At 40.6% G+C, this 26134-nt stretch overlaps 1 protein-coding gene across 1 annotated transcript in view; it reads left to right on the top strand.

Moving 5' to 3' along the window:
• The window catches only part of MED13L (mediator complex subunit 13L), a 111789-nt gene extending 92310 nt beyond the window's left edge, over nucleotides 1-19479 (top strand). Inside the window, exons 13-31 of the mRNA XM_075276561.1 lie at nucleotides 121-230; nucleotides 384-483; nucleotides 1385-1605; nucleotides 2191-2396; nucleotides 2526-3454; nucleotides 4091-4270; nucleotides 4571-4794; nucleotides 5648-5813; nucleotides 7200-7527; nucleotides 9251-9470; nucleotides 9870-10058; nucleotides 10542-10765; nucleotides 11607-11749; nucleotides 11836-11994; nucleotides 12870-13040; nucleotides 14437-14585; nucleotides 15728-15889; nucleotides 16109-16221; nucleotides 16580-19479. Coding sequence (XP_075132662.1) covers nucleotides 121-230; nucleotides 384-483; nucleotides 1385-1605; nucleotides 2191-2396; nucleotides 2526-3454; nucleotides 4091-4270; nucleotides 4571-4794; nucleotides 5648-5813; nucleotides 7200-7527; nucleotides 9251-9470; nucleotides 9870-10058; nucleotides 10542-10765; nucleotides 11607-11749; nucleotides 11836-11994; nucleotides 12870-13040; nucleotides 14437-14585; nucleotides 15728-15889; nucleotides 16109-16221; nucleotides 16580-16712 — 4127 coding nt within the window. The 3' untranslated portion in view covers nucleotides 16713-19479. The remainder of the gene's footprint in view (nucleotides 1-120; nucleotides 231-383; nucleotides 484-1384; nucleotides 1606-2190; nucleotides 2397-2525; nucleotides 3455-4090; nucleotides 4271-4570; nucleotides 4795-5647; nucleotides 5814-7199; nucleotides 7528-9250; nucleotides 9471-9869; nucleotides 10059-10541; nucleotides 10766-11606; nucleotides 11750-11835; nucleotides 11995-12869; nucleotides 13041-14436; nucleotides 14586-15727; nucleotides 15890-16108; nucleotides 16222-16579) is intronic.
• The last annotated feature ends 6655 nt before the right edge of the window (nucleotides 19480-26134 follow it).

The following is a 26134-nucleotide window of genomic DNA, read 5'->3' as shown; positions in this document are numbered from 1 at the left end:
TGATATATTTTGTAATATGTATTGTATTTTATTTGTTGCTTGCAATGTAGGGACGATGCAAAAAATACCTTTAAAAAAAAAATTACTGCTGTATAAACTTTCTCGTTCTTTATCTTACAGACCCACGGCAGGACCGTGGGGTGGCAGCTAGCCTCACACAGGTCACTGATCTGGCCCCTTCGCTCAATGACCTGGACAACATATTTGATAATTCTGAAGATGAGGACCTGGTATGTGTTTAAAGCTTTAATACGGAAGCTACGATAAACATTTCCTAGTAATAATTGTAAAGAGCTATCAGAATTTATAAGTTATTGAAAAGCTTATTAAAGAAATCTCTCTGCATCATTAAATTTTGTTTTTGCTTGTAAACACTTTTTAAGGCGGGTTCACCAGGCACTCGTGCAATGAAAGCTCCCTTGGGCGGGTCAGAAGATCGTAATGTTGGGAAAGATGGTAGAGCAGCAGTTCCTTACTTACCAAGTGAGTATTAATATATGTTGGTCATTCATCAACAGAGTAACATAGTCTTTTGTTTAAGAGTCTTTATTCGTGTGTGGTACTCATGGCCTCCAGTTCTTGTAATTGCTAGGGTTCTCAGCAGTTAGACCCCCACACCTCACTTCAGAAACTTATCCCTGATCCTGTGGATAGCAGATTAAATGTCCTTAATGGTAAAACCACTTTAGGCGGGGCCTTAAATTGCGAATATCAGTGTTTTGGCTGCAGCATAGATGCCATGGCAAAAAGAGCAAAGTGGGTGGGAAATTCTGCAATTCCAAAAATTAATTATACCTAAATATACGTTAGCATTTTCCGTATAAGTTTAATAGAGGTAGAAAGTCCGCAGTGGAAAACACTGTGGACTTCGTGAAAACGCTGTAGAAAAAAACGCTATGCATAATCAAAACCTTGCTTTCAGATATTACTTTAGGGCAGGGGTCCTCAAACTGTGGCCCGGGGGGCCACATGCGGCCCACCAAGCACTTCTGTCTGACCCCGCCGACAACGCCGGCAGGCGTGCATTTATAATGAAGCTCATGGGGAGCTCAGGCCAGGCCATGGAGCGCACTTCACTTTACCTATTGGAGGGCACCGCTCCCGATGTCTGTGCGACCTGCTCTGCCTCTGGCCCACTGTTTAAAAAGTTTGAGGACCCCTGCTTTAGGGAATAGGTTCACATACTCACATTTTCAGATGCAGTTCTTGAAGCCAAAACCAGAACCAATTTCAAACAAAATATTGCAGTAGCACCTTATTTCTTTTGGTCCTGTTATGATCCACATTTGATATGAGCTTCAAAAATTGTGTCTTAAACCTGTGTGAACCCATCCTTACTCTTCTCCACAATATATATCTGTATATTCTGTTTTACTTCCTTTAGCAACAGCTGATCTGCAAACGATGTTTCCCACTCCGCCTTCCCTGGAGCAACATCCTGCCTTTTCCCCCATTATGATGTACAAGGATACTATAGGCTCAGACACTGCAACAACTCTAGGTATGATGGAAAGTCCAATGGTCAATTTGGCCTCCATGCAAAATGTAGAGTTCAAAATGGAAATCGAGGAAGGCCTATGCAGTCCCAAGCCTGAGGAGATTAAGGTAGGCATGCATTTCCTTTCACATATTAAATCTGGTCATGTGATGTTACAATTATGCAATGTTATTTAAATCTATAATTACAAATGAAATTCTACTGTGTCTAAACTATGAAACATGATGCAGCTAGATTTGTGTATACTCTTCTTTATATGCTTCCTCAGTTTCAATAGCACATGTTTATGATATTGGAAATAGAACCTCCCATTGTAATTTATGAAATGAGCTCAGACCTCCTGTTTCAGTGCGCAATTCTTGGTACTGGCGTTTCCACCTCCGTGAAGGGAACTAGCCCTTTTTCTTTGTCACAGCTGATGCAGACCTTCAGCATATCGACCACATATGTTGGAACACTTGCAGAAGTGGAGGTGTCAGTACCAAGAGAAGAGCTATGAAATATGTAAATATGCATATAAATAGCATTATATAAAGTATATATTGTCTCTAATATTATCTTATATAACAGTGCAGTAGACTGCAAAGCCATAAAATGATAAAATGGGTATAAACCATATTACACATGTCTTGTGGCATTTGGGTGAATAGTATTTTATTGTACATCTACTAATGAGACTTGTTTTCCAATAGGACTTTTCCTACGTGTATAGAGTCCCTTCCTATCAACCCTTTCTGGGAACCTCAATGTTTGCACCACTAAAGTCATTGCCCAGTCAGTGCCTGCTCTCCTTGAAAATACCAGACGCCTGCATATATCGACCCTCCTGGGCTGCCCCTCCAAAAATTCAACATCTTCCTTTACCACCTGCTGCTTCTTTTAACAGAGATGGCTATATGTGAGTATAAAAAACTAAAAAAAAAACTACATTGGATTATATTTTATAACAGAAAACTAGTGTTCAATTTTTATGGTACAGAAATTAGTATTTGTTAATGTGTTATTTTACCTTTATCCCTGTATACAGGAATGTGCCAAGTGAGGGGAGTTTGACAGACCAAGATTACCTGCAGCTCAACACTCCACAGACAAACACCCCTCTTGCTCCTTGTAGCACAGCTCCTCCTAGCAATGGCGGAACTGGTGGTGTCTTGCCTTCTCCAGCTACTCCAAGGTTTTCTGTTCCCACTCCCCGCACACCAAGAACTCCTAGAACTCCAAAAGGTGCTGGAGGAGCCAGCGGCCAGGGTTCAGTTAAGTATGATAGCACAGACCTCTGTTCCCCAGCTTCTACTCCATCTACAACAAGGCCATTGAGTTCTGTTGAGCCAGCCAGCAGTCACCCAGCTCCGGAGGCCCACAGCCTTTATGTTACATTACTTCTCTCTGACTCTGTTCTAAATATTTTCAAGGACAGGAACTTTGACAGCTGTTGCATATGTGCCTGCAATCTAAACATCAAAGGATCTGATGTAGGCCTCTACATCCCAGACTCTTCAAATGAAGACCAGTACCGTTGCACCTGCGGCTTCAGTGCCATTGTCAACCGTAGACTTGGTTACCACTCTGGCCTCTTTATAGAGGATGAGATGGACATATTTGGCAGGTCCTCTTACATAGGGCAGGCTGTGGAGAGAAGACTAAACATGAGAGAAGCAACACGGAGAAGTGAGGACCCTGCTCCACCTGCCCTTCTTTTGCTTCTGCAGAGTCAATGCACTAGACCTTTCACCAATACTGGAGGAACCTGGGAACTTTCCTGTAACAAATCAGAGTATTATTTGGAAGGACCCAATACTAATCTGGACAGAGTGAGGGTGGAGAGTTCAGATGCTTGGCCAGAATGCTTAAATGCACTAGAGCAAGGAAGACAGTATGTGGATAATCCCACAGGGGGAAGAGTTGATGAATCTTTGGTCAGAAGTGCTACCTTTCATCTTTGGCCACACAACAACGGTGAGAATTTTAGCTTTATATTGTGCTGAGCACCACACAGAAGGGATGCACACGCTTGTTAAGTTAGAAGTTGGTTTTCAACTGCTCAGTCTCTCTCGCCTTCAGAAAGATAACCCACCACCAAGAGTGTTTGGCTTGCTTTCTGTACAGGCATGCATGCCTCCCAAACCAGTAATACGTTTCAGCGCCTATATAAGGCACCCTCAGAAAACTATCTTTGGGACAAACTATTGAGACAATACAAAGATGATTATCTTTTGTGTGCAAATCTGCCAGCAAGCGCATTCGGAGCAGGGCCTGATTTTGTCAGATTCACTGACAGGTATGATATAGAAATTGTCATACACAGCCAAAGGAGTGGCGATGCGCGGCAATTCCAGGGGAGATCCGGAGCACTTGTGGCTATCTGTAGGCATTTCTAATCTGCTCCCAGCACATTTGAAAGCTGATTTGCATATCCATAAAAAAGTACCAATACATATACCTGTCAAATGTTTTTTTTTTATTTTTTATAACACTGTGTGTGGTCCTGACATGGACAGTAATTATAATTATTAAAATTATTTGATGCGAAGCCCTGTAAAGAAAAATTAGTAAAAATTTTTTTAATTTTTTATATTTTCCTGTTCTTTTTAGTGCTAGATGTGAGCATGCTCCCCTCACAAGATGTGGTGCGGATGCTACTATCTCTACAGCCATTTTTGCAGGATGCCATTCAAAAGAAAAGGACAGGGCGGACTTGGGAGAATATACAGCATGTGCAGGGTCCCCTGACATGGCAGCAGTTTCACAAGATGGCTGGACGTGGATCCTATGGTATGCCGATTGTTTTTATCATGCTTTGGGCTTTAGCACAATCTTTAGTTGGTGGCTTTTGTCCCAATGTTTGTAGCCTGTTGAGGCATGGGTAGTGATTGGCAGAAATAATATTCACCTTATATATTAGCTTTTTTCTGTAATAGAGGTATGTCTTAATATGTGATTTTAAAGGTTTACTTGACACAAAACAGGGCAACAATTTTAGGTTTAAAATATACTAGCATGAGCTTATGGCTGTACATGTTTTGTTAATAGTAGAAATTACTACTTGATGTAATTCCATTTTTATATACTCAGGATCTGAAGAATCTCCTGAACCACTGCCCATACCCAACCTCTTAGTTGGTTATGATAAAGACTTCCTTACCATAGCTCCTTTCGCTCTCCCCTTTTGGGAGCGTCTGCTTCTCGAGCCATATGGTGGACAGCGGGATGTAGGATATTTGGTATTGTGTCCTGAAAACCCAGCCTTACTAGATGGAGCAAAAGCCTTCTTCAGTGACCTAAGTGCAGCATATGAGGTAAGTCTTCTCCCTTTTCTTTGAAATGTAATCACTAATGTGTTCATTATTATTTCTTATTCTGACCCCAACTAAATACGGGTAAATATAAAAATCCCCACTAAACATACTGATGTGACGATGAGAATACAAGGCCAGGCAAGACTTTGTCATTCAGTCGGCTTGAAGGGGTTGTGAGCTGCCTGGAGTACCAGACACTTTGTTTTCATTTAGAAAAAAAACTGTTAAATTCAGCTGACCCTAAGGCTAAGTTCACACGGGGAGCGTTACTCTCCAGCCAAAATCCGCCTGTAATGACTGGTGCGGCTTCCGACAATCGCGGCATCCCCCTCCGGAGTAGGCTCGAATGAATGGGCCAACTCTGGAGGTTGCTGCCGCGAGGCGGACGCCACGGCTCAACGAGCTGCCGGATCCGCCTGAAGAAAGGGCAGCCCTCTCCATAGACCACCATTGTGAGCGGGTGGATTATGACGTGGATTACGTGCCATAATCCGCCCCCTCTGTGCCCGTGTGAACTAGCTCTAAGGTGTGTTTAGTTCAGTATACCCATTCCTCATGACAGACTCCCTTTAATGTTAGTTTTTTCACCAGAAAACCATTTCATATGAGTATATTATCAACTGATGTATTACTGCTGCAAATTCAGGCCTGACCATCATGAATGCTAAAGCAGAAAACTTAATTTGGTACCAGTTTCACATTATCCATATTTGTTAAACACAGTCAATTAATACCAGTTGTAAGTCAATAATTAATAATCAACATTAACATTTAACATAAAATTTTTACTTCATTGGGTGCCATACGTCTAAGTAGGAAATTAACACAGAATTGCTTTTCTTTTAAATTACAGATGTGCCGCCTTGGCCAACACAGACCAATCTGTAAAGTTCTGTGTGATGGGATTATGAAGGTTGGCTGCTCTACAGGTGAAGGATCAAGTGAAGAATCTGCCAGCGAAGACATGGATAACCGTGCTCGGCTACAAATGTACGCACAGACCTGCCGACAACACCTAGGTCAGTAATTTGCAGTTGTCATGTAATTTACATTCACTAGTAAAACATTTGAGAAGTTACTTCTAAGATGGTCAAATCATAGGAAAGCACAGCCTGGTGGCTGAACATCTACTAGTCCCCGCTTTATAGGCTAATATATCTATTTCATTCCACTATATGTTCACTATTCATTTAAGTATTTCAAGTTAACTGAAATGAAAGGGGTTGTCCTGGGTTAGGAAAGGGTCTTATGTTTGTGGACAACAGTGGCTCAATGGTTAGCACTGCTGTCTTTCATCACTAGGGATCCTGGGTTTGAATCTGCAGAGAATTTATGTTCTCACTGTATTTGCTCTGATAGCTAAATTGGCTTACTGTAAAATCTGACCCTTGTGGGTGTTGGGGATGAGTGCCTGTATGGTAGGCACGAAGTCCTTTAACTCCGACAGCCACTAACTGAATGGGATTAAGCTGCGGAATGGCCAATGCTTGGTAAGAGGTAGAGCTCAATAGCATAGTTCTCCGCAACCCCTTTTAAAAAGTATCATTTTAACCCTCTAACAGTCACGTCACATTCCAATAGCAAAAACCCTCCAGATTTTTTTTTTTTTTTTTGCACATTTTGCATTTATGGCTCAAATAAATACTGTGGACAAATATCTCCAGTGCCATTTTATCCCTCTTTTCATTCCCATGTTCATAACTTCTTACATTTGAATTCAATATAGCTTTAAGAGACCTTGTATTTTGTGGGTACATAGGACTTTTTGATCAGCTTTTATTATTTTTTGGTTTTGAGAGGTGATATGATCAGAAAACCTCAATTCTGGCATTAAATGGGGAGTATGCTTCTGATAATTGGGGGGGGGTCCATGTTATTCACTCTCTTGGGGTTATCTGTAGTAACAGGGCAGGAGAATAATAAAATACAGCTTCTCTTGTACACTGGTGAAAGTGCAAGTATACGCGCTTCCACTTTAACAATTGATGTCTCTAAATCTATGTGGGCAACAGACACGAACTTGGCATATTTGAAGGATTCCTGTATTTAATATAGGGCAAAGATAACTGCTCCAGTCCCCACAGCTAGAGTTGGAGCCATTTAAGGTTAGTGTGCCTGAGTATGTCCTGCTCTGGGGTGAATTGTAAAGCATTATGCGCAATGCCTCAGCAGGGCTTGTTCAGAGCTGTAGTAGGGTTAATAATCCCTCAAACATCTAAGCATCCTTGATATTATGCCCTTGTTTTGAAAGAGCAAATTCTGTATGTCTTTTACAGACTTTGTATATATTTACTCTATGTACCTGTGTCCCTGTGATAGAACATGTTTCTATTAGTTTTCACAAGCAAACTGAACTTTTATTACCGAGTCATCTATCATTTTTCCATCATTATTTCTATTTTTAGCTCCGTATCTCTCCTCTTTACAACTGGACAGTAGCCTCTTATTACCTCCTAAAAGCCAAGCCAATCCAAGTCCACAGAACACACAGAGCCCTGCTGCACCTTCTGGGCCATCGAACCCTGCATTCAGCTCCACTCCTAATGGCACTGGCACAACACCACAGTCATCTGCCTCCTCTTCAGTGCCCGCTGGGAATAGCTCTGCTTCTGCAGCATTTAACACCTGCACAGCGCAGAATTCTTCCAGTTCAGCAGATCGATCTGCAGTAAGCCAGCCCGTTGCAGAAGGGGAATCAAATCCATCAGCCACACAGCTAGAAACAACTGAAAGGTAAGAGGACAGAAAACTCTTTTTGTGTACACCTTACTGATTGAAAATCCCACTATTTTTATGCTTAGTAGTCCAGTGGGTGGTCTCGCTGTAAGATTGTGCATAGCGATTACTGTTAGGGCCATGCATTAAACTCTATGGAGCATGAAATACTTTTAGAGCTCAGTTTGTTAAACATTATATGAAATTTTTCCCATAAAATATTTGTATAAATTCGATCAGCTCCTCCTGCTTTTCAATATGCTGTCTGAAGATGGGGGGACCGCATGTGCAGAATGACAGATTCCTTTTAAGTTACATGTACAAAGGATTTCGAATTTCTAAAAAAAAATAAAAATAAAGAATAGAAAAATAAAAACTTTATGATAAATTGAATTGAAGAGAGATAACACCAGAAAGAGCCTGACCACTAATAAAATAGACAAACATTTTGTAGAAATTAAATTCTGCACTCAGTACGCATTCTAGTAAGTTGGAAACAAAATGTTACAAATTTTTGCTAATTTATTGAAAAGAAAAAACTAAGATGTTTATTGCATTGGCATAAAGTATTCAGTATCCGGTCTTTTTGGGTTTGATGCCTCAACGTTTGCACACCTAGAATTAGGGTTTTTTCGGTCATTATTCTCTGCAGATCCTCTGTCCAGTTGGATGGACAATTTCAGGTCTCTCCAGAGATGATCAATTGGGTTCAAGTCAGAGATCTAGCTGGGCCACTCGAGGACTTTCACATAGTCATCCTTAAGCCACTTCTGTCTTGTCTTGTGTGTGCTTAGGATCATTGCCTTGTTGGAAGGTGAACCTTTGGGCCTAGTATAAGGTCCACAGCACTCTGGATCAGATTCTCATTATGAATATCTGCTGGAATATTCTCCCTGTCCCAGCCTGATGCTGCCATTGCCATGCTTCCCTGTAGGTATGGCATTGGCCAGGTTTCTGCCAGGCATGACACACAGGAGTGAGAACAAAAGGTTTCTTGTAAAGTAAAAGTATCTTGGTTTCATCAGACCAGAGAAGAATGTAGTTTCTCAGTCTGAGTGTCCTTGAGATGCTTTTTTCTTTCTTTGTAAACTGCAGGGAGACTTTTCATTTGTATTTTGCCCAGATTGGTGGAGTGCTGCTCACCGGCTCGGTTGACATCTGCGCAGAAGTTTCCATTCGGGAGGTCCACTTGGGTACCCCCTCCCCCTGAACAGAAACCTAATCTGTATAAATAAGTGGTTACCTTAAGAAACTCGTGAACCCATAGACTGTAACGAAGTTCTTGTGATTTCTGTGCGATTTCCACTCGATCCGGGCGAAAAATCTGGAGCGCTTTTCACTTCGCATTTTTCATGCGGAAAGGGGAATGAAATCCCTGTACGGAGTAGAAGCTCAGATGTGAAACGAGCCTTACTTGGTTTTGTAGGGTAGACAGACATTTTCTCTATTTAAGGATTATGCAAATCATTGGGAACGTGCAATGCTACAGGATGATATGCAGATAGGCATTGTCCACAGTTAGACCATGTTATATACCTGAATGTGTCTTTCCAAATCAGTGATCAAACCCTCCATGCTGCTTTTAGGGAATAAGTACCATGCCATTTATGGCTCAATCCATTTGATTTTTAAACCCAGAGAATTTCTATAATTTTTAATAATGTTTTGCCTGTTTTCTTACAACCACTACATAGAAATATATTTCTATTCTTGTTCTTATTCCTATTTGTGTATTTTTTAGTTCAACAGAAAGAGAGAAAATTGGGATCCCAACGGTGGCAGAGCCAGCTGCAAGCGTCACTTTCTCCCCAAATGTTGTTATATACATGGTGGATCCTTTTACATATACTTCAGATGATGAGACTCACACAGGAAACTTTTGGCTGTTGGGTCTGATTCGGTGTTTTACCGACATGCTTGAAATTTTACCAGAACCACTTCGTGCTGCTTGTATCCTGCAGGTACATCTTCTTCAGATGCCCAGGCTTTGTTTTTGAACACTATGGTTGTTGCTGTCAGAAGTTGTATATCCTAGTTGTCTGTTCCTAAGAACATGAAAGTGTTAGTTCCCTAAATTAATTTTAACCTGTATATTAAGGAACTTTGTAAAGCCGTGTCTTAATAGTGGGAACATTCTGAGCCTAAGTTATATTACTTACAAATAATTAGATTTCATATTATAATCCTTTTATAATAAATTTTCAAAATCCATCTTGTTTGAAATGTTTTCTTATTTGTAGTGTCTATGACTTTTATTGTGGCGCTTTAATGTGTGTGTTTTGGGGAAACTTTTATTTTGTTTTGTTTTTTTTGTGAGGCTTTAATGTGTGTTGTTTTTTTTTCCTTCTCTCCTCCCAAAGGTGGTGCCATGTCGGTATCTACTGCAGACGGTTAATGATGAGACAGTCTCCTACATCCAGCATTTGAAGTCTTTAGCTTTCTCTGTATACTGCCAGTGTAGACGGCCAGTTGCCTCCCAGATTCCCATCAAGCCACTTACTGGCTTTGGTCCTGCAGCTGCACTTAATACAGTACTGAGGAATTCTGAGGTAACTTGGGAATAACCATCCTTTTTTGGAGAGGGAGACAAACTACGTTGCCTTTTTAACTGGACACTGTTACTTGAAAGCAGTGTCCCTATGTTGTAGAAACAAATGTTGTGCATTCAGTCACCTCCATGCGTTTGTTGGTTCTCTTTGGATGATAAGGCACCGCTTGCATGTGTTGCTGCCGGATCACTGCTGTATTATACAGCAGAGACCCAGCTGCCGCTCAGCAACTGAACACTTGCCGTATTAAAATACTTGGCATCCACCATATTATTACATTAGATGTCGGCACAGGTACTGAAGACTTACTACTTCTGACAAGTCTAGAGCTTATTCTTCCTTTCCCTGACCTCTTCTGTCTGTTGTATTGTGTTATAGTCTTCACTATGGTACCTGATAGCTCCATACAGATACGTATGATACAGGAATTTGCTTTTGGATGTCGTTGCTGAAGTTTTTATCCAATTTTTTTTTTCTCTACAGCATCCTATCCCAGGGCAGCTGTACTCTCCACCATTTCTGCTTGCCCCCACAAAAGAGAAGCAGACAGATCTAGGGGAGACATGTGGTGAGGCTGGGCAGAAGTACAATGTGTTGTTTGTAGGATATTGTCTGTCCCATGACCAGCGTTGGCTCCTGGCATCTTGCACTGATTTACAGGGAGAGCTGCTGGAGACCTGCGTGGTGAATATTCATGTGCCCAATAGGTAAGTCAAGCTTTGTAGAGGTAATTGTATTAGATAATAACTATTGCTATTGTATCCAAGCACTACATATATTTTTGGATCATTTTAGAAGCAGCCACTGTGTGTCTCACAATCAAAACATAGTTGAAGGGCGTTCCTCACAGCTCAGCCTAGACTGTTTAGGAATGTCCTTCTGACAGTGGGCAGAGATCAGTTAACTGCACTGATCTCTCCAGCCCCGGAGCACATAACGGCAAGCAGACGGTGCACTGAATTCAGCGCACATGTGCCCAAGGAATTGAAAAGTCCTCTTTAAGATATATACAGACATTTCACAGATGATGAGATTACAAGGAGACATCTTCAGTCAAGGCAGTCAGGAGGATGTTGTTCGACCTCCTAACTGCTCTTTGGACCTTGCAAGTATTTTCCATCTCCAAGGGGCTAGTAATGCAGGCGAATCCCAGAAGTCAAATTACAGGCACAGCTCCTTTGCTCGTGGCATGAATGTACTATACCATTACAGCACTGAACGTTAACTATGCACTCAGCGTGACATAGTAGTATTGCAAGAAAGTGCTGAAGAATACAAAGAAATGGTGAAAGGACCCCTTTAAAACAGAACATTAGCTACATTTAAAGAATCTCCAGACAAGGCAACATCATGTGCATAATAAGGACATGCTGGTGAATTTATGGGTCTCAAACAGTTGTCGCAAAGTATAGCTGGTATATAATGCTGTTAGCGCATCAGATTTGATACTTTGTCTAGTATGGTTTTGCAGGGTTTTAGGAACTTTTTACTATCTTTTTACTGTAACAGATGTATTTTAAAATACATATAATATTTCTGATCTCACAGGTTTAGAAGAAGCAAAGTTTCAGCACGGAAAATTGGATTACAGAAGTTGTGGGAGTGGTGTGTGGGACTAATGCAGATGACCTCTTTGCCCTGGAGAGTTGTAATTGGGCGCCTGGGTAGACTGGGCCATGGCGAGTTGAAAGGTACATAGTCATGTCAGATGGAGTTTATGGTATATAACCGTATTTGCTGCTTTCTTCTATTAAAAGCCCTTTCTTATGTGTTACAGACTGGAGTATTTTGCTGGGAGAATGCTCACTACAGAATATTAGCCGTCAGCTAAAAGAAGCCTGTAGAATGTGTGGTATTTCTGCTGCAGACTCCCCATCTATTCTTAGTGCCTGCCTTGTAGCAATGGAACCACAGGGATCATTTAATGTGATGCCAGGTAAATGTGTGGATATCATATCCCTTACCACTGCCCGCACTCTATTAATTAGTGCTTAGTAAAGTAAGAAATAAATACATACTGCTGTCGCTGTAAATCTTTGTTATTCCAGGTTGTGTAGCATTTGCTGAAAGATATATTAAATCTGTCTGCTGCTTTGTTTTACGTCTTAAAAAAAGAGAAAAAAAAGTATCTTTAGGCTAGGTTCAGATAAGAGTTATAGGGCCTAATTTTTGTGCCTGTATTATGGCTAAATGTCTTGACCCAACATCAGTTCTAATATCCAGAACAAATTATCGAACCCAAGGTTGGACTAGGACATTCTCGTATAATACAAACCCAGAGCTGTGACACTATCCTGGGGCCAACTGATCCTGCCTCCATTTTATTTTAAGTATATAATGGAGACAGTATCAGTCAGGACCAGGATAGTGAGACATTTAGTTTTCAGTACAAAGTTAAAGGGATTATACTATGAAACACATTTATCCGTAGAACGGAGGATAAATTGCTGATCAGTGGGAGTCTGACCATTACTCCCATTGAAGTCTGTGTTCTCCAAAGCATTCAGACGCTTTTTTCACTGCTGCATTTCGAACGGGGGTAAAATCTTAAATCAGACCCCTATAGATCACCAATTTATCAGTCATCCTGTGGATAGATGATAAATATATTTCATGGTGTACCCCTTTAACCCTCTTTTCAAGATCCTCGTTATTACAGTGTATTATTGCAATGTTTTTCTGCCTTTTTTTTTTTTTTTTTTTGCTGAATTTGTTTTTAGATTTTTTAATGCCTCTTCCTCTTTTAAATATATATTTTTGCTAGAATTATTCAGCTTGATTATAATTCCACGTTAAATGTTTTCACTACAGATGCAGTTACCATGGGATCTGTCTTTGGTCGCAGTACAGCCTTGAATCTGCAGACCTCCCAGCTCAGCACTCCGCAAGATGCATCTTGCACCCACATCTTAGTATTTCCTACTTCAGCTACAACCCAGGTTGCCCCTAGTCATTATCCACATGAAGATGGGTTTAATAATGGTGAGTAAGCAGGACATCATAATTGCTTATCTTTTTTGTCCTTAAAGAATACCTTTCATGTCCTTCTACACATGCGGTTTTATATACTGCTAAAGATTCAGCACACTGTCAGCTTTCCTGTTCTATGCCTTGGGGCTGGAGATACCGGTGCCGGCACCGATCTCTAGCCACCACCAAAAGGGCATTCCTGACAGTCTAGCAGGACTGTGAGAAATGCCTCCCATGACAGTACTCGTCCATAGCCTTATATTGGGGGTGGGGGGGTCTCACAGCCTAGCATCATTGCTGGGCTGTAAGGAACGCCCCCTCGGACAGTACTTTCAGGAGGGGCATTCCCAGCTAGACTGTCAGGAACACCCTTCTGACGGTGAAGAGCTATCTGTAATTGCCCAGATATATCTTCCCTCAGGGCACATAACTGTAAAGCCAACAGTGCTCTGAATTCAGCTTTCTAGAGTTATATAAAACCGCATGTGCCCGAGGACATGAAAGGTCCTCTTTAAAGGGGATTAGCAGTTAAGTTTCTTTTTCTGAATTGTGTTGCAAACATAATGTCATGTGCAATTTCACAGAGAACACTGCTTTTCCTTTCCACCTTCTGTAATTTCCCTACTGTTTTCTCCATGGTACTGCTGACTTTGAAACCTTCTGCCTAGCATGACTGCTGTTGGAGGGCATTACACGAGCTATGCCCACTGTTAGTGGAGACAACTAATGTATGTATCTAGTTACATGAATGTTCCAATCAGCAGCCATGCTTGTAGGGAGAGCAAAAGTTTCAGCCATTCTGTGGAGATTAGTGGTAATAGTAATAGTTTGTGGTAATTTTCTAACTAAAACATTTGTTCTGCATTTGTAAAGACATTATATTAAGTCACTTTATGTGTTTGCAGCATTTTTCAGAAAATATGCTGAGGACCTGCATCCACTCCTGATCTGTTTTATTAAATATTTGTGTATGTGATGTGTGTAAAATCCAATTCTCTTGGAAGAAATATGGCTGATGGTCTTTATTGGACTGCCCAGCTACTGTTTTTCATTTGCCCTTCAAAGCAATTTGCTAAATAAGCCATTAAACATTTGTGAATACTCCATTATATGTCGCCCAGTGTTGTAGAGAACTGTTAATGGTCCATTCTCTTTGACATTCCTCCTATTAATTGTTCCCATCAAGGAGGTGACCATTAACCGATGTTTGCCATTAGTGTGTAGTGTTAATTATACTGAAGGAGCTGCCGTTGGTTATTGCGTATTAGTTTGGAGATTCTTGCTCCCAACAAGTCTATTAAATACACCAGTTTGTGACACATTTACTCGGCCTGTGTGTAAAAATAACAGTGGCATCCATCTGCATTAAATATCTTGCTCTAAATTGTCGTGAACTGTGTTGTTTCAGATGATATGTTTGATCTGCCGTTCCCGGACATGCCTGACATGGAAAATGATCTAGGAATTTTAATCCAAGGGAATCTACATTCTCCACCTAACTCCTCCCCAGGATCTCCTACAGGCATTGGAGGTGGATCACACTTCCAGCATAGTCGGGTATGTTGGGAAACCACCATTTATAGACCAGCATGTGTAGAATCAATTTATAAAATGTATTACCGATATTAATATGTTTGTGCAGTCGTTCTTTGAAAATGTATGTGCACTGTTAGCTTTCCCGTTATGTGCCCCGGGCCTGGAGATATCAGTGCCGTTACTGATGTCTGCCCACTGTCAGAAGGGTGTTCCTAACAGTCTATCTGGGCTGTGAGGAACGCCCCACTGATGGTGCAGGGCCTTTAAAAAAATTTTTTTTTGTATCCCATGATCCTTCTACTGGGGACAAGCAGGAGTACATTTAAGAAGGTTTTTACATGATCTAAAGCATAACCGATTCCCCCGTATTTGGACAACACTGGTTCTATTTTCCCATTAAACCAAACAGTGACTAAGGGTGCATTCACACGGAGTAACGTGCCGCGTGACCTGGCACGTATACGCAGTGTGAGATTTTGAGTGCCGTATACGCTCCCACTGATTTTAATGGGAGCCTGGATCGTATACGCCGTGTTATTTTGCGGCCATGATTTTGTGGCCGCAAAATAACGCGGCGTATACTAGACTAACTCCCATTGAAATCAATGGGAGCGTATACGGCGCTCAAAATCTCACATGGCGTATACGTGCCAGGTCACGCGGCACGTTACTCCGTGTGAATGCACCCTAACTCTTACAGCACAATAGTGTATATTACAGATTTACCTCAGGTCATTGAGCAATGCATTATGTGCTCTGGTTTTAGCTAGGCTGCTTATTTATACCTGCAGGAAGGTAGATCGTGTGAAATGTACACAGTTTTGTTGGCTACGGTTACTAAGGTTTTTATTTTCATGACTGATACTTATCTGCTTCTAGATTGTATTCTGAAAAATAAAATCTTGAGATTATTTTTTCTCTATAATTCCATTTTTACATGGTTGAGGATAATACCTGATGAGGCTTGAAGCTGGTAGTACCTATATGCTAGCTAAACTGTTCCCAGAGATAATCACTGAGGCACTGTTAACAAATACACGTTACAATACTTTGCCAGTAGCATGGAAATATTGTCCATTCAAGATGTAATATGTGTCAGTATCATTCTGTTGTTTTTCGGTTTTTCGACTTTAGTGTTCACTTGTGTGTCCTTTTCATTATAGAGTCAAGGAGAGAGGCTTCTATCTAGGGAAACCCCAGAAGAACTGAAGCAGCAGCCTTTGGCTCTTGGTTACTATGTCTCCACAGCCAAAGCAGAAAACCTGCCTGAATGGTTTTGGTCATCATGCCCACAAGCTCAAAACCAGTGCCCCTTATTTTTAAAGGTAAAAACTCCATCAGTTTTCATTACAGAACGGTTTAAACAAATATTGAGAGCTTAGCATTTGGAAAGCAACTATGCTTTCCAAGTCAAACTTGGATATTGTAATAAAAGATGAGGGAATGAGCACCTATAATGTAATGTTATATGTCACAATTCTATATAAAAGGTTTTCATTTCATCATGTCTTCATATAAATACATCATTTGTTTACGCTTTACAGGCTTCACTACATCATCATATTTCTATATCTCAAAATGATGACCTCATACCTACGCGCACTTCACAACGTGTTCCGCATCCTTTGGACTCAAAAACTACATCAGATGTACTAAGGTAACTATACTTCCTGTTTTAGGCCATTTGGAGACTTGGGCACAGAGGCAGTGTTAAATCACTGACTATATAGTCTTGCAAGCACAAATTTTTCTTCTGGGAAAATCACAGAGCAAACAACGGATACCCAGCGGACACTATTATAATCAATTCAGTCCCCTGGGTTCTATTTTATCTATCATTAGACATATTTGTCCTTTGTTGTTTATCTGTTCCTGTGACAGACCAATACGATGGAAGGTTAAACAATACAGATGTAAACCTACAGTTATAGTATTAGCACCTACTGTTCAGTTGGTAATGTGTAATATTCATAGATGTTAGTTGATTATAACACTTTTATTTTGTATTGTCTTAGGTTTGTGCTTGAGCAGTACAACGCCCTCTCATGGTTGACGTGTAACCCAGCTACTCAGGATCGAACGTCATGCCTACCTGTTCACTTCACGGTGCTCACACAAATGTATAACATGGTCATGGACATTCTCTGAATACATTCATCCTGCCTTGACCAACATTCAGAGTGCCCTGTGATTGCCGTGTTTAGTTTCCTGTTGGACCTGTTGCATGGAGGAAATGCACTTCATCTGGAACACTTGTTTCTGTGCAACACAAAATATACACTAAGAAAATACCAGTACAAGCAAATTTATTCTTCTGGCAGTAACAAATACATGGATGGTTGTAAGCAAGTCAGGACTTATGTGTACCTGCAAAATAATAAATGGGAGGGTCTGGCAATCCAGCAATAGGTCAAAGCAGTCCTCAGCTTTGATAAAAACAAACAATCCAGTGATCTATTCACTACTACACTAGACTAGATTGATTCACAGTATACTGCACTGAAAAATCCTGACCAGTATACATCATTCATGTTCATTTAAGTTATTGTATCAGCTTCTCAATGAACCTGTGCCACTAAACTAGCCCCAACTAGACCACCAACATTACCGTTTCATATCCAGCTTTATTTAGGTTCCAGCCTGTTGTGCTGAATGTATTCCCTGCTAGCTTTCTGACCAGAGGTTGTTTTTGTGCCAAACTTTTCAGTATTTTTCATTCAGTATAGGATTATTCTGTAAATGCGGTAGCCAAAGCTAAGGCCACATATAATCAGTTTTTCAGTGTTGATGCAGCGTCAGCGGCTGGTCCATTTCTGTTTGTCTTGGGGTGACATTTGGGTAGCTATTCTTTTCTAACAGTGTAAACTACATTATAGGGGCCTTGTATTGCAAGCTCCTTTTTGTAGTAATAAAATTTGGAAAATATTCACATTAGTAGTATTTGGGGATGCTCATGTCACCTACTTACAGTCACAGCTGTTGCCAGCCATACAAATATGGTTTCACATGCTTGGGAGCCATTGCCAGCCATCCATTGCTGCCACAAAAGGTGTTTTGTCGTATTTACTTGAAGGGAAATTGGAAGCTTTGACTATAGCTGGTGTCCACTCACAACAGTATCACTCTCACAAGCTGTTTCCCCATCCCCACATGCAGTATTTTTTATACCCCATCAATGATCCACCTGAGGTACTTTGCAGGCAATTTTATCCATGGAAAGTTGTTAGATTGACCCGAAAGCCTAAAAATGGCAATGCCAAATTGGTTGTATGCCTTGTAGGCCGCACTGACTATGATGGGATATGTTTATTTTGTTGCTATAGTGTCAGTCATTTTACCAGGCAAAATAATGTTGCTTGTTGTGCTATTTTTTTTCCAGCATTTTTGAGGAATCTGTAACAAACTCTCCTAATAGAGCCTGAAATTCAGGGGTGTATTCAAACAATGCAATAAAAACAGCATCAGAATAAAACTGGATGAAGTCTTGATGCTGTTTTTGGTGCAGTTTCTTTATTTTTAAGGTAAAACTTGTTAAATGTTTCACCTGTAAAATAAATCACCACAACGTCATGTAGGTATTTCTGATGCACTTTTAACTGCACCCACCTGCACTGTGTGAATGCACCTTCACTATAAATCAACCAATTTGGAGTTTTTGAGGTGCCAGGAATAGGTGCTGCAGATCTTAAATTGTGACTCTTTTTATATAATGTCCTGTACAACAGTATTATGGTATTAGGCCCAGGCTATGTGTAGAGTTGGCAGCAGTATGATTTATCCCACTGATTCACTTGTCTCATTTACACCATGGAGTATCCATGTCCTTGTGTTGTGCCGAAATGGAGTCGCCATTGTTATAGAACACAGTAATATCCTTTTGAGGCATCTGTTGGGAATTGAACAAGCAAACGTCCAACTTTGCATGAATCTGATCTGAGTAGTTGTACTTTGTCAACTTGTCAAAACTGAAATCCTAGCTGAAGTGGTGTGTTTAATGGAGAAGCTGATACAATACTCTGAAGGTTTCTTATACCTTACTTAGAAAAACATCTCCTTTCTTCATAAGACTGAGCTCAGTGGCAATCCAATACAAAGCATGAAACATACAGGCAGCTCTTTTCTCAAATTCATGTATCCTTTCTAGATATTTATGTGTTATTTTTTTTCATCATTTACTATTTAAAGTAGAATTTGGTTTTAGCATGGAGAAAGGCAAAGTTAATGGCTGTTTTATTTAAGCCAGGACACAGAACAAGTTAAGGATGCCATTTGCACATCACCAGACATCCATTCTTCTTTTCATTGGAAATGTTATTCTAAATTTCTGACAAATTCAGACATGTAAAAGGGGGGTTTTTTATTTTTTATTTTTTTGCCAGTTCTGGAAGGAAAAAAAAAATCTGATCTGTGACAAAGATTAAAGAATAATGTATTTGTATATAGAAATATATATCACTTTTTTTAAAAACAAAAAACAAACAAAAAAAAAAACAAATTGTAAAAGTTGTACATTTCTCAATGAACTAATTTTTAAAGCATTTACTGGCTGTGTTTTTCCATTTTATATATAAAATATATAAATATATATAAATATAAATATTATATATACACACATTTACAAATATCTATAAATAGCCGTAAAAACTGAATATGGGAAATGAAGCCCTGCCAGAAACACACGAAAGGAGGAAAACTTTTCTGGAATTCCAAAAGAAAATTTTAATCCCGCCTCTGGTACCTCACATTCAGAAAGACTTTGATAAAAAAACAAAAAAAAAAACAAAAACAAAGGAAAAAACAGAAGTTAAGAGTTAAAGGTTCTTCAATATAAATGTGCTTCATATATACCTTGTGAACAAAAGGTCTATACTTTTACACACTTTTTTTAGATGAATAAATTATTGATTTATTGATATCAGACTTGAGCTTTGTTTTATTACACTGTATCATAATGACTAGTATTGGCTGATGAATGTTTTGGAGGAAATCTTGGAAGTTGTTGCTCATATATTTGCTTTCCATTAACGCTATGGGCAGACTGTTTCTGCTTTAGACGGTGCAAACTTAGACTTAAAATAAGCCATATTTATCTCAGTAGCTGATGCTGGATGATAAATCTGGGATGAATTGAGACTGTCCAGTCAAAACTTGAACCCACCTACAAGGCGGCTTACGGTAGGTTCACACCTGCGTTCAGGGTCTCCGTTCTATGGTTTCCGTCTTCTGCATGCCAGCAGAAGGAAACCATAGACCGGGTCCGGCCGTGAGCGGCAGTGAGCGTTTTAGGCTCTCCGTCGCTAAACCGTTTTTTTTTTAAAATCCGGACACAGAGTACTGCATGTCCGACTCTGTGTCTGGATTATAAAACCCGGTTTTGCGGTGGAGAGCCTAAAACGCTCACCGCCGCTCACGGCCGGACAGCTTTCTCACCCATTCAAATGAATGGGCGAGAAAGAATCCTGTAGGTTTCAGTCTCCTGTTCTGTTTTATGCAGGAAACAGAAACCTGAAGTACGGAGTGCCGGCGCAGATGTGAACGAGCCCTTACTTTGCTTCTGAAATTTGTGTCAGAATGTTGCTGCCATTTTGGCACACATTGTTACATTTACATTACACCCCATCCTCTTGTTCGACCAGATGAAAAAAAGAAATGGCTAATACACAGAATAAATGTAATGCACGGAGTGTAGGTCAGATTTTTTTATTGCATTTTCAGGCACTTTTGGCTTGGTAGGCCTCGCCTTAAATATTTCATATTATTTGGCCGAAATGTAACACTTCACACCTGTATGAGCTGTATTATAAAGTTGGAGTTCCCTTTTTCAGCTGGTAGAGCACCCACTCTTCTGGACCAAGCTTTCTTTACCTTGTATTTGTGTCCTTGAGACTTTGTGCCCATTTACCTGAAAGGCCATTTGTAAGGCCAAGCAGTGCTGTTGGGTGAGAAGGTCTGGCTGACACTTGGGACAAGGTCAGGGTTGGATGTAGGTCACTTGAGTTTCTCCACAACAAGTCATGGAACTTACGTTTTGCAAAGGAGCACAGTCATCCTGGAACAGAAAAGAACCTCCTCCAAACTGGAAAATCATACAGTTGTCTCCAATTTCTTTTCTTGCAATAGTAATGTAATTCTTTTTCACAGGAAATAAGAGGCTTCACTCATACCCTGATGAATGGCCCCATACCATTATCGCTTCTCCATGAAATTTTAGCAGTGATACTATGCATTTGGTGGATTGTATTGTCCAGACTTCTGCCTACCTGATTCATTTATCATCCAGCCATGTTATAAAACAATCTGTTCATCACTCCAGAGAACACATTTTCACCTCTCCAGCTAGTACTTGGAATTTCACATGTTAAAGGGGTTGTCCGGGATAATATGTAATTTCTACACTAATCTAAACCCCCTCCCCTGCCTACTTTCTAAATTACTCACTTTAGCAAAAATGTATATTTACCCATATCCCTGGGGCAGTCATGTGACCACCTAAGGCACATTTTCCGGTGACTTTCCGGAAACAGAACGTCACCAATACTACCCCCACCCCATCATATTTAGCTGTCTTTCTGTCCAGATCGTCTGGGCACGGGAGAGGACTTCCTTCTGTGGAGACGGTTCCTCCTCTTCTTTGAAGTCTGCCAGAGCGTGCACAATACCAGAGTCCTGCATTGTGTTGTGGACACAGGCGTGGGAGGCCGGAGGAGCTAGTAGTGGGCAGGATAGTTACGGAGTGAGAGGGAGGTAGTGTGAGTCAGCTCATGCAATAATACATCATGGTAGCTGTAGGATAAAAACACAGGAAGCTACACCTGTAAATAAATGCAGAACATGCTCAGAGCTCCAAGAGATACCCAGAATTCACTCCAAACACTGCTAAAGGTATTTGGGTGCACTTATTAACCCATTAATATAAGTAACAGACTAAAAAATGTTTTTAAAAAAATCCCTGAAAACTCCTGTAATTATAGTTTGTTTTTTTTGTCCAGAAGCCCTTTGTTGTTTAAAACTAAGCCAACTAACAAGTGGTATAAATTTAGACAAGACAGTAGAGAGATTTATCTACTAGATTTATCTTTCAACTCCAAACACTTTGATACATCGGGTGCGGTATCAGACCTTCTAGCCTACGTTTGTACTCTCTTACTTTGGGACAGATTTAGTAAGTCTGTCCCATAGTGTTTCATTTTTGTGCTGGTGTCTCTTACAGAGGCAGTTGTAAAACTGACTCAACATAGAATAGGACTGATGTGCAAAAGTGTTATCCTGTGACAGTAAGACCCATACTTAGGGTTGAGCCGTTCTTGAGATTTCCAGATCGATTTTAAAATCCGATTTCCGATCATTTTCCAGCCGATCTCGATCGTGAAATTTGCTCCATCGCCGATCGGAATCCGATCTTTTTCGATCCCGATTGCTCAACCCTACCCATACTACTACCTGTTTTTAGAATGGAGATTGCAAGGATGTCTGCTTGAGATTTATGCACCTTTTTGCTAATTTATTAACAAAGTGCTTCTTGCTGGTGACACTTCCTTCCTTTTTAACCCTTTCATGCCTCTGTCAATTGTTGTTTTTGCACTACCGTTTTTCCCTTTTGCCACATTCCAAGAGCCATCATTTTTTCAGTTTACGGAGTCACATGATGCTTATTGTTTGCGGGACGAATTGTACTTTGTAATGGCCCCATTCAATATCCTGTACAATGTACTGGGAAGTTGAAAAAAAAATCTGAATGTGGTGGAATTGGGGGAAAAAATGCATTTGCGTGAATTTATGGAATTCATATTTTTATGGCATTCACAATGTGGTAAAAAATGGCATGTTACCTGTATTCTGCAGTTCAGGATGATCACACTGATACCTAATGTATATAGTATTTGTAATGTTTTGATACATTTTAAAAAATATGTTCTGTTGCCATGTTGTGAAACCTGTAACTTTTTTTTGTTTGTGTATGAAGCTGAGTATGGCTTCTTTTTATGTGGGACAAGATGACCTGACGTAGTTACAGACCTGTGTTGGATGAAATGATTATTTGGAGAGTCTGTGGACACCACTACTAAAATATACTCCTTAACAATATATGGACCCAGATAGAAATGTTGGATATCCGCAAAATTCAACAATACAGTGAGGTCTCAGGCAGATATGTAAATGATTATAGGTGTGGTCAGATTAGACATTTGGTCTAGCGACGAGTATTAGGGCCCGTTCACACGGGCATAGAGGGGGGCGGATTATGGCGCGGAATCCACGTCATAATCCATGCCCTCACAATGGTGGTCTATGGAGACCGCAATCTTTTTTCCGCTAGCAGCATATTGCCGCTAGTGGAAAAAAGAAGTGAGCTGACCTTTCTTCAGGCGGATTCCGCGGCTCGAACCATGGTGTCCGCATTGCGGCAGCAACCTCTGCGGTCCATTCCCTGTTTGAATGGGACCTAAAAGTTCTTCTCAAAAGGCTCAGAGGCTGCTTTTTGGTAGTGTAGCTCCTGGTGAGAGATCCCTGACTGCTGTTAGACATACTTCTACAATGGACTTTTTGTCTAGTTGACAAACTTTTTGGGGAGACAAATCATTGGACTGCAAGAAGCAGGATGGTTATTTCAGTGAATTGCACTCCATCTAGGCCCTACTGTTAGGAGATGTTGAGAGCAGTATCAACATGAGAGCACACATGGCAAACAGACTTTGGAAAGCCCAGATAAACCACCAGTAGAGAGGATGGTTTGATGTAAGAATAGGTGTTGAACAGCTCCCAGTTTTGTTGTCCACATTCAGACACAGGTGACTGCTTCATTATACGTACCTGTCACTACTTGGACTATTTCCACTTGCTTAGCAGAAGAAAATTTAGTGTTATGCTTCCCATTTTGTGTCCTGCCATTGACAGCTACCTTCACCTATGATTTCGCTGGTGTTGTAAACAAGAAACCTGGACTGCCATGGATTGGAACCATATTGTCTTTAGTGATGAATCCAGGATTCTGTTTGAGATCTGACGATAGTTGGGTTGGAGAAAGAAGGCCTCATGGTGAGCGCTTCAACCCAACATTTATTGTGGAATAGCACACTGCCCCAACTGCTGGTGTTATGATCTGCGCAGCCATCATATATGAGTCAGTCACCTGTAGTAGTGACAATAGCAGCTCAGCGCTATGTGCAGGACATTCTGCACTTGTTACATCTCATGGCAGGGCTTTCACCTGGCATTTTCAACAGGATAATTCTCATCACAAACAGCAAGAGATTCCCAGGAATGTCTCTGCTAGATTGCAAAACTTCTTCACTGGTCACTAGATTTGTAGCCAATCGGCCATTTATGAGACCAGCTGGACACCAGCTTCAGAACCCTATGACTGTGTAGGTTCTACAGGCTCAGGTGCAACGTCTGTGGGGAAATCTGTTGCAGGATAGTATACGGAAACTGTATGCTCCTTGTCCAACCATTTGTCATCTTGGGCCACCTCTAGCCAGGCTACAACAGGGTACTAGAGCCTCTTTTCAATGATAGTGTTTCCCCAATAAACGTATCCTTTCTCTCTAATATTGTAGTCACTCACATGTAACATCATTACATTCACACACAGAAAGTTTCATACAATTCAATCCCCTTGATGAGTTGCCTTTTTTTAGTATTTAGCTGTGACAATAACAATGCGGTTACCTATGTCTCAAAAGTAGCTTGCAAAGACAAAAAGAGGGCCTGTCACCATCCATGTAATAAACTTTCAGACAGCCCGTGAGGCATTTATTTCTGAGAAGCTGCCATGCTATAGTTCTGAGAAAATATTTGTTTTTTTGTCTAGTGGTGGAGACATGCAGAAACCTTGTAGCAATCCTTGTTCTGTATTTCAATTTTGTTTAACACAGGATTGTACTCTAAGGCCGGGTTCACACGGGAGTTTTTTTTTTGACTGGATTTTGACGTGGTGGCCGCCTCAGAATCTGGTCCAAAAAAAAAAATGGCTAGCTGCGACTGGATGCCAGTGCAGTGCATATAGTGCACCGGAATCTATTCACGACATTTCGTTCCGAATTAGACCCAAATGAATGGGCCTAGTCTGGAGGGTGGTGTCGTGAGGCGGACGCCGCGGCTGGATCAGCCGCAGAATCCGCCGGAAGAAAGGTTCAGTCCTGGAAGTACACCCTTCCCATTGACTGTGTTTCCCAGACAGGACGGCCTTACTATTAGGAATTCTGGTCAGCTATATTTTTACATCAGAGCAAGTGTGGAAAAGAGTTCCACTATAGTTTATTAATTTTTGCTTTATAATACATATGTTTGCTGGGATTTGGATCAAGCTGGAATCATAAGGCACTGATCCAGTCTTAGGCTAACCAACAAATTGCAAATACTATATGGACAAAAGTATTGGGGCGCCTACACGTTACACTTGTAGGAATTATGACATCCCATTCTAAATCCTTAGGTATTATGGAGTCGGTCCTAGAACCAGTTCTACTCTTCTGGGAAGGCTTTCTACTATATTTTGCATGTCGCTTTGGGAATTTTTGCCTATTCATCCATAATAGCATTTGTGTGGCCAAACACTGATGGTGAATGAGGCTTGACTCAATTCAATCTAGTTTCTTCCAAAGATGGTTGATGGGATTGAGATCAGGGCTCATTAGGGTCCATTCACACGGAGGAAAATGATGAGGAATTTCATCACTGGAAAAAAAAAGCCTCCTATTGACTTCAATGGGTTCCTTTTTCTGCTAGCTTTTTTTTCAGCGCTGAAATTGCACACCAAATCCCTCACCATTTTCCTCCGTGTGAATGGACCCTTAAAGACCCAGTCAAGTTCTTCCAAGTCAAACCCACCCAACTAATGCCATGGACTTTCCTTTGTGCATTGGTCATGCTGAAACATAAAAGGGCTTTCCCAAACTGTTCAACTTAACTTACAGTTGTCCAAAATATCTTGAAAGCATTAAGGTTTCCCTTTACTGGAATTGATGGGCCTAAGCCAACTCCTAAAAACAACCCATAAAATTATCTCTTCTCCACTTAACTTTATGTTTGGCACAAAGCAATTGGGCAGGTAACATTCTGGTATTTGTCACACTCGGACTGCCAGATAGAGAAGTGTGAGTTGTCACTCCACAAAACACATTTCCACTACTCTGGAGTTGTGAGGACTCCATCACATCAGAGGCTTGGTAGATTGATGAACCTCTGAAAATTTAATTTGTTTTCGGTTTGTGTGGTTTGGTCCTAAGATTTGTTTCAGGTCGAAAAAATTGTTGCAAGTTCATAGTGTTAGGGTTCCTATCTAGACGATTTATAGCTCTCTTGGACAAACAAAGCCAAAGAAATGTGAAAAGTGACACAGATAGTGGGCAGTGCATACATACAGCTTGTTTAACCAAACACTGCGCTGTCACTTATTAAATGCTTTCTAACATTACAAACACTCCAAATATTACTCTAAAGATTACTGCCTGTGTTTTTTTTTTTTTTTTTCATACTTTCTTAGCGATTTCGTGGACTTATAATGGCAACAGGTTTGTTATTGTGAAGAAAAATTTATGGTGGTCTCTATGGGAGCAGAATTCAAACCC

This window comes from Leptodactylus fuscus, chromosome 1 (assembly GCF_031893055.1).
Source record: "Leptodactylus fuscus isolate aLepFus1 chromosome 1, aLepFus1.hap2, whole genome shotgun sequence".
Classification (NCBI taxonomy): Eukaryota; Metazoa; Chordata; class Amphibia; order Anura; family Leptodactylidae; genus Leptodactylus; species Leptodactylus fuscus.
Note: the sequence above shows the minus strand (reverse complement) of the source record. Positions and strands in the feature narration are given on the sequence as shown.